Source organism: Musa acuminata, chromosome BXJ3-8 (genome assembly GCF_036884655.1).
Source record: "Musa acuminata AAA Group cultivar baxijiao chromosome BXJ3-8, Cavendish_Baxijiao_AAA, whole genome shotgun sequence".
Classification (NCBI taxonomy): domain Eukaryota; kingdom Viridiplantae; phylum Streptophyta; class Magnoliopsida; order Zingiberales; family Musaceae; genus Musa; species Musa acuminata.
In genome coordinates this window covers 7,961,695-7,973,389 of record NC_088356.1, presented here as the reverse complement: position 1 = coordinate 7,973,389, position 11,695 = coordinate 7,961,695, and the positions used below count along the sequence as shown (strand labels likewise).

The window sequence follows — 11,695 nt, the reverse complement described above, 5'->3', positions numbered from 1 at the left end:
ATATATCTTTATTTTTTATTTTTTTTATTTTTCAATCAATGACTTAAGATTTGACCTAGTCAATGTTTGATGTGATTCTGATTACTATGACTGAATTAACATAATTAATTATTTTATCTAAGATCGATCATAAGGGAATATTTTTTCAAACAAAATATTCTCTATTTTGATTTGGTAGTGGCATGGCAAGTAGAGCAGATTCTATTGAGTTAGACATCCTCCATCTCATTTAATGGTGTTGATCTTGCATTGATTGCTAGTAGATCTCTCCACATCAAAACCAAGAAAGGAACGAGACAGATGTACCAAGGATTCCACAAGCGTCATGCCTAAGACCATAGATCAACGAGGGAGTACAACTCACTTCCGAGTCAAGGAGAGATGTCACATTATGGATGGGACGAGGAGTTGTTGGAATAGGGCGAGCAAGTCACATTCTGGACGAGGAGTTGTTCGACACGATCATTGGACATCCTAAGCAGAGATGACCGCGTCACCTTCATATCTTGTTTTGGACGTATATGAGCGTTTCCGCGCGTCGGACAATGTCGCGGACCAGATGTCAGCTTGCAGAAAGCCAAACGGCTGGGCCCGCCTCGGTCAATGACGTGTTGAACGGCGAATGGTGGAAAAGATGACGTGGCCGGAAGAACTCGTCCACCTCAAGGGACAGTAGAGAGTTTGAACCGGACCCATGCTTGCGTAGAATGATTAAAGTATCCCGCATGGACCGGGATGTTGAACCGGGTGATGGTGCGGCAATGTTGGAAAAAGGGCATCTTATGCGTTCGCCACTAGTAGTAGCAGGCGGCATCATGGTAGTCCCACATCGAGACGCAAGCATCCGCTGCGTCCTTCAGTAGTGTGGCCAACCAAGGCAGCACGCAGAGAGTGCGACGGGCACTGCTGCTGCAGAGTGCAGCGATGGTTTTCCACATGGTAGTACTAGGCAAGCTGCAGTTACTCGCAGGGGGCGGCCACGGCCACTGGAAGCTCCTCCTCTCCCTCCTCTGCCCCTTCGCCCTCAAGCTCCCCTTCGCCGCCACCTGCCTCCCTTCCTCCGGCGCCGCCGACCTCCTCCTCGCCCTCCGCCTCTTCGTCTTCCGCCTCGCCCGCATCTGCCGCAACGAGGCCGCCGCGTCGCATGGGGGACGCGGGAGGTGGGAGCGGGCCCTCCGGTTGCTCCACGAGAGAGCCGTCGCCGGCGGCGATGCCGCACGCCTCGGGGCGACGCGGACCAGCGAGGAGACCTTTAATATGATCTCGATGCTCGCACTATAATCCCACCACCTGGTCTAATATGTGATTTCATGAGAGCAAATGTGCAACTACTTGTAATGGTCTGAGTGCATTCGTTTTTATGCCAACTCATGGCGGAAGACTCACGGCAATCCTCTGTCATAGTTTGAATCAGTCGTCCTCTTAACGCTTGCTTCGTTCATCTGCCAAAAATAGATCTGTTAGTAGCTCATCTACAAAAGGAGTTCTTCAAATACTAGTAGAAAAGTAGACATTTTGCTTGTTTCTTCCCAGTAATTAGGGTGACATATTTGCTCCCAGAACCGTGACAAGTGCAGCCGTGCAGCTCGGTTGTCTGGACACAGAACACTGTCGCTGGGGCTCACTACGAAAGCAAAAGAGAGCCAACGAGTTATATGAAGATAATTTTTCTTTCCAGTAAGAACATACTATATTGGAGATCAAGCAGCTACGTGTATCACACAAGTTACTAAGTTTTTATTTTTATACCATTTGGATAAAAGGGGCAATCACAGAACATTCTCAAGATTATAAATGAAGCAGAGAGGAGCACTAAAATTCCAGGAAATCATGGAGACGCAGGGAGTGCATACCAATTCATACACAGGCTGCTTCGTTTTGTTAATGCCATGGCTTTGGAGATCAGATTTCATGCTTATGGAATGAGCTCTCTCTCATTATTTGCTTTTATCTTGAACATGATAACAAATTAGCACCACAAGCAACAATAACCTCACAAAGGGTAACAACAATACCTAAGCAATCAAGATGACAACATTAATACAACACTACTTACAACCATTATATATATGCCAACTAGCCTGTTATATTGGGATTCTTTCAAATATTTGCATCAATTACTTAATCCCTTCTATTTCCAGTAGTGTTGTCTTCAACAACTCATTGAGTATGTTCTCTGCTGTTTAATGAAGTAACAAAAATAGAGAAAATAAAAGCCAATAATAACATCAATTCTGAATATTAAAAAAACCTTGATGACAAAGCAAAACATGAAATCTAATGGATGACAAGTATTTGAGGAAAGGCATGCAGGTCATGAGCCAGCTATGTATTTAACATGGTGCAAGAGAAACATTGATCAGGCCCCAGTTAGCATCTTAAGAAACAACAACGATAGTAGGACTGGTTACAGAATCATTTACTTGCAAGTTTCCCATGCCAAACTTGTTACTATTTTCAAAATGCCAAAAAAAAAAGAGTTTTTTTGTCACTTACTGTCATGAAAAATACAAGACAATATCGATAGGCCCTTAGTGCAATTGGTACCAATAGCTGATCTTTCGAGGTGTATAATGTCAAGTACTTGCATGCTTACTTGAGGGTAGCCATAGCCAGCATAATTTACTAGGTTGCAATGAAGGGTTGCAAGACTTGATAATTTACAGCACAAGCTGACATTTAATCAAATGACTATTTCCCACATCGACAGTAAATCTAAATGAAAAAATCTTACCATGGAGTAGAGCTTCCCATCTATATCCGCAATGCCTTTCATGATGTTCAATGCAGCTCCAATATATCGATGAACTGTAGCAAGTTAGGTACACAAGCAGAATTTAGTTAAACAGCAGAAAGAATAGAACAGAGTAAGTTTGACCATGGAACGCTTTCAATACATCTATGGCATAGATTGTTCACGGTGGAATGTTAATCAAGAACAATTAGTGGAACCACTACAGAAGGAATATAATGGAAACTCAGTTTCTCTGAAAACTAAGAACGTTGTGGTAACAATCCATGAGCATTTCTATCTATCCACCTAAAACTTACAAGCATCTGAAAGTTGAGCAAAAATGCGATACACAGAGGTAAGAGATTAGCTTTTAGAAATAAATCCTGACAGTTCTGGTCCTCTCAATTCAACCAGGTAATTGTTTTTAAGTGAGATTTCATGGGAAAAAATGTGCTGTCAGTTAGATTAAAGTGGATGTGAACCTTGGCACCTTCAACCAAGGGAAGCAAGAGATAGACAGCTCCCAGAAACCTCCCTAATGTGGCCACGGCTTCAAAGTGTCTCTTGGCATGTGGTTCCCATTGACATAGCAGTTGAACCTGGGAGCCAAGCATCCAAACGAATCAGGATCCGCTTCATTGCAACCAGATTCCTTAGTTCATAGTTTTTTCTGAAAATAGAATAACAGATTGCTCTTTTTTCTTCTTCCTTACAAATGAAGAGAGCAAATTGTTACAACTAGTTATTGGTTTCATTTATCTCCGGATAAAGTAGCTAATCCTTATAATCATTTAGAAAGTTCCTAAAACAATCAGGATGATGCATCTGCCATCATAGATCAAATTACAATTCCATGTACTATATGCCCTAATTGTTAAGAGAAATAGGTCTAAACCAAATGACCTAAGTTTATTGATTAATTCTAGCATGATTGTCTACATATTTTGTTTGTGTATGTCATCTTTGAATTCAATTTATATCAGCAGGAAGCAAATTGAATTTTGGTTTCTTCAAATGTGATGATGATTCAGTCCAACAATCGATGTATCCCACAGTTTCAGGGTCACCTGTGCGTCCGCCACGCCCCGGACGTTGGTGAACCGCCACAGTAGCAACCACGAATTCAGCATCCTTAGCTGGTGCTTCTCTTCTTCCCCCGAAGAGGGCTCCGTCCTGCACCGAAGCGATCCCTCCAAGAATCCGTAGCTGGCCTTTCTTGCGCCGGAGGAGGATGCGGAGGGCGGAGGCGATCGGCCTGGGGATCGCGCCCACGCCGATGTCCCGCCATCTTTCGATCGTCTCCCCGTGGCCGGTGGGGCGGTGGATGACCGCGGAGGCGTTTGCGAGGGGATTTCCGGATTCCTCAAAGGGGTGGGGTGGTCCTCGCGGTTCTCCTTGAAGGCGCGTTGGCGGGACGGATCTTGGAGGTGGACCGGAAACAGCGGTAGCGGCCGCCCAGCGGAGAGGACGGTTTCCACACCCGCGGTTCTCGTCGTATGGGCTGATGATGACGGCGGCGGAGGAGCGAAGATGAGCCCCCCAAACTCGCGATTATCCTTGGAGGGGTAGCTGAACGCGGCATCGGACGCGGGTGCGACGTTGGTGGTGGACTTAGAGCGAGGGATGCGGCAGGGGAGCCAAGAGAAGGCCGGAGTCGTTCCGTTCGCCAAGTTCGCCGTGCGCGGCAACGTCGACGCTTTGTGATTATAGCAAATTTTTAGATCACGCGCTGGATTTATAATATATCGACAACCAAGTAATTATTTTCTGTTTAGAACACATTTTTGTGTTTTGGGGGATTACAATAGGTAATTACATATTACCCATATAATTTTAGACTTAAAAAATTTTATATTTAAATTATAAAAATAGTATATATATATATATTCATTTATCTTAATATCATCGATTTTATCGATAAAAATAATAATTTTAATAATTTTAATTTTAATTTTAATTTTAATGTTCTAGTTAGTAATGATGGACGACATCAGTGGTGGTGGATGACGATGTCATTGGAAGCGATGATTGACTATTATAGATGAGAAGAGCAACGACAAGAGATAAGTGTCACTCTACGTCTGCATCGACATTGTCGTAATTATTGAGTGATAAAAGGATCGTTTGATATATGGATCGGTGTCAACATAAATCCAAAACAACAAAGGGGTTGCTTAGCATTTACATCGATGTCAATTCAGTGAGTAGCATCACTTGGCAACTGCATTTATGCCAACGTAATGAGTAGTCTTTTTATTATTTTGCATCTATATCAGTATTGATGCAGTTGCAGAGTGACCTCCATCTCTCGTCGTTGCTCTCATCATCTACAGCAGTCATCCGTGGCCACCCAACGATACCGTCATCTGTCACCACTGATGTCGTCCGTCACCATTAACTGAAATATTAAAATTATTATTTTTATATTGGTTTCATATTTTCATCGATAAAATCGATATGTTAAGGTAAATAGATTTAAATGTTTTGTTTTTATAATTATAAGGATTCTAATATAATTTTTTTTTAAGTCTAACGATCTAAGGAGGTCTAACTATAAAGAGTGATATGTAATTAACCCGATTATGATGACAAATAATCCAAAAATATAGCAACAAGTTAACTATTATAATATCAAAAAAACAAGTATCATCTTAAAACTAGTTGTTATGGAAATTTAAAATTCAAAAAGAAAATAATGGAACTCAAACTGCGATTCTTATTTTTATTTATGAAAGGGTAATAGGAAATATTTTTTGAAAAGAATAGAAAATATTTTATTGCTAATCTCCAATCTTTTTACCTATTGCAATTTTATGGTCAAAATTTGTTATGTTGAATATTATAAGAGTCGTTGATGAACTACTAAACTATAACAAGTGGATAAAACAAACAAACATCTAAAATCATCATGAGATATGATTTTATTTTCAACTAGAAACAAAATCAAAAAAGATTTCTATTAACAATCCACTTTTTTATTTAAAAAATTAATATTTCAAAGATACACTTTATAAATGAACATAAATATCCTTTTTTGAAATGTAGGGTCCAGTAGTGAGTGATGTCTTCCTCTTTTATTTCTTTCAGATGATTATCAATAGCAAAAAATGATTCTCAATAACAAAATTTAACCAAAAAAATATCCAACATATTATGATTGTAGGCTTTCTTCTCTTATCAGCACACCATAGAACAACAACAATAATAAAATCAAAACGTTAATGAAACTTAATGTTTTAACCATTTGGGATCATCTCATTATACTCTTACTAGCACCATGCAATGCAAAATCTCCTTTGTAAAACACACGATATTGTCACAGGAAATACAACAGAATTATTATTTTCAACAGGAAATACTCTTACTAGCATCATGATTCTTCATATCCCCTGAACACCAGAGTGACAACCCCCATCTTTGCCAATTAGTCATTTGCCTCTTCTATATGGTATTAAACTGTCATAATGTTACACAAAGTAGATATAAGTGAATAACAAAATTGTCAAAATGAATAGATTAGCCAATCTAATCATCTCCATTAAAGCTGGTCATTTGTGCAGATTAATAAAGTTTGTTGAACTCAGGCACTTGTGTGGACTCCCCAAGTCTGGGAAAGAAGGCCTCCCTTTCAAGTAGGTTCTGCAAGGAACTTGACACTTTAATCAAGGATGCCCATGCCATTGGAGCACAGCAAAAGGCATAAGCAAACACTACCAGAGCTCTAACAACACCGTCTGAATACCAAGGGAATGCCATCACAACTAGCGAACCCAATATTCCTAGCAACACTGTGAGGACCGGCAAAGGTGGGAGCAGAAAGACATTGATCACAATTGAAGAAAGAGAAGCAACTCCAAGCACATAAAGGGACCAGCCCAGAAGAGGATGCACTGTACGCGGGATGAGGAAGAATGGCACGGTGTATGCTGCAAGTATAGACCACATTGCTGCCACCTTAAGCATTGCATGTAAGATCATGATGCTCTTCTCTGGACGTCGGTTGTAGCACAGCTTCGACAAGCTTGGTCGTGCCAACCTGGTGACGGCTATGATTCCAGCATACATTATAGCTTGGATCAGCAACACCGGAACCTCTGAACCATACCTGCACATGATATCATCTCCCTGTCAAAAGTTCAGGAACCAATACAAGATGTCTGATACAAGAACCAGAAGAATACACCTACTTTTAGGTCAAGCACAAGGCAAATTTCATTAATGCAGCCTTCCCACATGGTAAATAGAAATGAAAAATCAAACATGGTACTCCTAGAGTATCGTCACAGTTCACAGGTGTGCAAGTGCTTGTTTACTTACCCAAGATTCTTTCGACGTTGCTCATGCCATGAAAGACCCAATGGTAAGACAGGCCAAGACCACCAATACCAGGGCTTTAACCATGGGGCACTAGGGAATGTGATTACACTATTTGGTCCACATGGTATGCTCCACCGGAGCTTCAGATCTGCAACAAAAACAAACCAAGCCAATTGCTCAAAATGATGATCCCAGGTACTTACTATTTAGTCGAGGCACAAAATTATAAAGACCCCCTACATTGTATGAAAAAAACACTCAAATGAATCATAAACCTGAAAACACTGAGTTATCATATAAACTGGCATGTTGTAGAGTAGGGGAAACAAAATAATCAGAGAAGGGATCATTCTTGCACTCACAATAATATGAAGCATCCATCTGGTATCCCAAAGGAAGCCGATAGGTACCATCAAGTTTGGTACCATTGATAGGTGGATGGAACATCGGCTGATCAAGCAAGTCAGGAAAGTAGCTTGCAAGGAAGCCCTGATCAGCTCCATCTGGGTTCTCACGTCCAATTTCTAGTTCATGAAGCATGTTCTTGAAAACATCCATTGAAGGCTGCCAGACAAACAGAAAAGAATGGAATTAGATTTCAAAGAAGACCTTGGTATTCCCCTTTCAAGATGTGGCAGGTCCATCCAAGTATTACTCAAACTTCAGATTATCAATAAATTTGGACAAGGTTTAGTTAGGGATGAAGCTAGGAAATCAATGGTTTTAGATCCTCCACCTCTAGAGAAAGGAGTGACTACCTCAAGAGAGACTTCCCAGTTTTAATGCAATTTTTTAAAACAACAATATATATAGATGATGATCACATAGTATCGTCATAAATTACAAGATGTAACCTCAGTAGCATTTAGTTGTTGCCAATATGATATCATTACTCATTGATCTTCTCTTTTATATGGAATTGGATATATGCATCTTATATCTCTACCAGTCATGCAACTGAAAATGCTATAGAACTACTCCTTTTTGTGCCTCGATACTGCCTGGATCCTGATGATCCTCAGGCAGCAAAAAGTTTTATGGAAAGTCACACAATAAGTCAATCAGACTATAGGAACAGTGTGAATGGTTGAAAGGATAGGATTGTGGTGGTCTGTGGATCACCTCAAGCAAATCAGTTTGAATCATGGATTATTCTTAACAACAAGGAGTAGTAATTTCTGCCTTTTTCCATCTCTTCCATCACCTCCATCTCATAATAGGTAAAGTGTTTGACAAAAATGAGGGCGAAGAGATGCTAACTCTTTTTTAGCAGGGAAAAAACTTGTAATTTCGGGATTGTTGGTCATAGCTTAAGCAACTAGCACTACACAATGGGATAAATCTTCCTTCCATGTAAATTGCTAACACACAAGGATTTTAGTTTGAACCTAGTTTGAAACTGACTCATGAATCCCAATATTAATCTTATTGTTATTTCAATGTCCGATAGCACATAAAAGATGGTTTTTAATGAAAGAAAAACAATGGGCATAAAAATTAAATTTAGTGTCTAGAGGGTGTACCTGAAGGACAAAAAGTCCAGTATGAAAGATGCAGGGGTTGATGAAGACAGCACAGAATTGACCACACTGGAAAAGCTCATCAGTACGCTGGAGGAAAATGTTATCAGAATCAAGCATAACAACTCGATCATATGAAACTAAACTCCATGCATAAAGCTTATTCAATGTCAACTTGAATCTGGTGTTGAAGTTGTCTTGATTTTCATAGGGGTTCTTCAAATTCTCAACAGTGACAACCCTCACACCATCCTCCTCTTGCCTGTCACATCAACCATCAAACAATAGTTGTGAGTGGTCAGAGACTACTTGGCCAAACTGAGTCAGTATCCATTTGTCTCCCCAATCCTAAAAGTTTAAAAGTTTAGGCTTACCTTGTCATCATCTACTTTCCTAATTAATTAAAAAGCATGATAACAGGGTTAATGACAGAAGCAATTAATCTTGCGGATGATTAAAACAAAAAACAAAATCAAGAGTGTCTTAGTGGTCATTGATCAATTCAAAAACTAGATAACGGGTAATCAGATGAAATTACAAATCTATACACTGTTGGTCTTTTCTTGAATGTATCAAAAATTCCAATCATTTTCTTAAATTGAGCAAAAAATTTCAATATATGATATTTCTGATTGCAGATCGGTTAATTCTGCTAATATTCAGAACAGTAGGGGTAGTAATATGGAACAACTTGTTTCCTTCACGCGTCCTTTTGCTTTCAAAGCACTAAAAGGACACCGATAGTACCAATGACACGGCAACAAAACCAAGACCACAAACCAGCCGAGGCTCCTCGATTCCCATAAAGACTAACGATGGCCCTCGTCGGCAAGCATTCTTCTTCTTTCCATTAAATGTCTATTTTACACTTTCCAAACTAAAAATTGATATCTTAAGTGATTTTGCTTTTATTATTTAGTATTTAATAAACGAGAGAAAGGACAAATTGATCTCTAATATTGAAAGGCCATCCAACCATCAATTGTTTGACGCTAATAATGGGGAAAAAAGGGGTTCTTTTTTCTGGGTTAAATTTTACCATATGAAAGTCTGGGGAAAAGAAAAAGACAAACTAGTAAATCTACTCCTTAAGAAAACCGATGCCATCAAATAGATCGAAGGAAGTAATGTCAAAAAAGAGAAGAATTGTAGGATGAGGAGGGAGATCTCACAAGGTCTGGACCCATCGTACGGGGACATCTACAGAGGCGATGACAACGAGATCGGCGTCGACGTTGAGCTTCGCAAGGGACCTCATCATCACCCTCATCGCCACGTAGAACTCGTAGTCCCTGGGCGTCCCCATGTACATCATCGCCGCGTACGCGTGCCTCCGTCTCGTCGTTGACGCCGCCGCCGCTGCAGCGGCCGCCAGCGTCAACAGCAGCGTCACCAGGATCCACAGTCGCCCCCCGCCATCCATGCCGCTCACGAACACTAAGCTAAAACGACCCAATATCAAATCTTTATGCTACCAGATATCGGATCATCACCTCCGGCGCCCCTCACCGTGTCCCATTCTCCAGATCTCAGCTACCCCTCACCGGCACAGCTCCCCCGCCGCTCCGGCCCGTCCCGACCCGACGAACACTTCCTGGAACACGGTCGAGGGCTCGCCGGTTACTGCCGTGAGAGGAAGGGAGAGAGAGAGGGTTTGAGGGTTTTCTATTGAGACGGGGAAAGAGGCAGTGAGGAGGCGCTCAAAGAGAGGCCCGAATTAAAATTAGCGCCGGTTGACAAATCGATTTAAGCAACGACTTAGAAATCGACAAAATGACGTGGCGCGCATCAACTGGGTCGGGACGGTGCGCCAACATCTCGTCTTACCTGAACTCGTAACTAAAGCGTTTCCAATTAAGACACATAAATACATCAACAAAAACACTTTTTGCACGCGTTCTCAAACGTACCCGCCTGACGAATGGACAGACGCGATCGGGCCGGCAGAGAGGCAACCGGTAACGACTTGGGTACAGAAAAAGGTCTCATCCGTGTATCAGACACCATTAGTGGTTGGGTTTAATTACAGGGAACCGTTAAAGTGAACGCGGAAAACAACAAAATAGGATCCCCTACAGCCGTTGTACGAACAATGGACCGATTAATGTTCCACAGGACGACCCTTACGAGAACTCCATGATTATATTTAAAATTACATTTGGATGGGATCCGACTACTCCGCTAACGTGCTCAAAAGTTTGTTGATCTCATCAGAAACGTAATCTTGTGAAGCTGTCTTCATTTTTTGGAGGTTGCAATTCCTCTTTGCCTGCAATCCAATTTTAATAGGTATTATATCATTTTGATCCATACAAATCGATGCATAACTGTGTTTATGTCACCCTGAATAGTTGATCCCTGTCTCAATCGAATTCTTTTAATTGTAACGTTATCTTATCTTAAACTTGATTTCATAGGATTGAAAATAAAATTTTATTTGCTCAAAAATAATTGGACGGTCAAGATGAAAAGTTACGATTAAATGGACGATTGGATTGTATCGATCTTTCATACGAAGAATATGATGTGTTTACTAAATGGCTAAAATTTGATAAAATATTTAATTATGTCTTTTAGGGTGTCATTTTTTATTATTAATATGATGTATCACATGAAAAATACTCGTAGAAATATATTTTTTATGTAAAGTCTCAATAATTCAGGGATTTTCTGTTTTGTAGTCTCAATATTATTTAATCATAATATTTTTCATAAAATAAGTTTTTACTATTTTAAAACCATTATTCTTCCTTAAAATATGTCCATACTATTTTACATGATTATTCTTATACTATTTTTATCTTTGATAGTAATTCTATTATTTTTTAATCGTCAAACACTCGAATTATAAAGCATGATTGATCTTCTTTTGATCACGATGACATGAAAGTAAAGATTAGACCTCAAACTGATTTCAAGTGATTAATTAGTCGCATGTGAGCAAGGCATATGCCAATGTCAAAAAATAGATCCACCAATCAACTGTAGATGAGTTGGCAGCTAAATCAATGGGTGTCAACTACCACAATAATCCTAAACACACAGCTGTGTTGAGCCTTTCTTCTTTAATGTTCTTATCCTCACTCCAAATGTTAATGTCAATATATATATATATATATATATA

At 40.1% G+C, this 11,695-nt stretch overlaps 2 protein-coding genes across 2 annotated transcripts; both read right to left on the bottom strand.

Moving 5' to 3' along the window:
• Positions 1 to 223: 223 nt before the first annotated feature.
• Positions 224 to 4,561, bottom strand: LOC135645734 (uncharacterized). Its single transcript, XM_065164387.1, has 5 exons — positions 4,558 to 4,561; positions 3,802 to 4,463; positions 3,217 to 3,333; positions 2,735 to 2,808; positions 224 to 1,624 (listed from the first exon to the last, which is right to left on the bottom strand). Exons 1-4 carry the CDS (start codon positions 4,559 to 4,561, stop codon positions 2,782 to 2,784), a joined length of 810 nt encoding a protein of 269 aa, XP_065020459.1. The 3' UTR covers positions 224 to 1,624; positions 2,735 to 2,781.
• A 1,486-nt stretch (positions 4,562 to 6,047) lies between these two features.
• Positions 6,048 to 10,140, bottom strand: LOC135644134 (putative glucuronosyltransferase PGSIP8). Its single transcript, XM_065161591.1, has 5 exons — positions 9,744 to 10,140; positions 8,575 to 8,833; positions 7,414 to 7,615; positions 7,052 to 7,199; positions 6,048 to 6,839 (listed from the first exon to the last, which is right to left on the bottom strand). Exons 1-5 carry the CDS (start codon positions 9,992 to 9,994, stop codon positions 6,296 to 6,298), a joined length of 1,404 nt encoding a protein of 467 aa, XP_065017663.1. The 5' UTR covers positions 9,995 to 10,140; the 3' UTR covers positions 6,048 to 6,295.
• Positions 10,141 to 11,695: the final 1,555 nt, after the last annotated feature.

Bases quoted from the DNA above. Each gene is read 5' to 3' on its own strand.
- LOC135645734 (XM_065164387.1), bottom strand. The intron at 3,334-3,801 runs GTGACCCTGAAA...CTTGGCTCCCAG, and splicing joins GGGGCGTGGCGGACGCACAG to GTTCAACTGCTATGTCAATG. The intron at 2,809-3,216 runs GTTCACATCCAC...AACTTGCTACAG, and splicing joins CCTTGGTTGAAGGTGCCAAG to TTCATCGATATATTGGAGCT.
- LOC135644134 (XM_065161591.1), bottom strand. From the start codon at position 9,994: ATGGATGGCGGGGGGCGACTGTGGATCCTGGTGACGCTGCTGTTGACG. The intron at 7,200-7,413 runs GTGAGTGCAAGA...TTTTTGTTGCAG, and splicing joins GATGGATGCTTCATATTATT to ATCTGAAGCTCCGGTGGAGC. The intron at 6,840-7,051 runs GTAAGTAAACAA...TATCATGTGCAG, and splicing joins CAACGTCGAAAGAATCTTGG to GTATGGTTCAGAGGTTCCGG.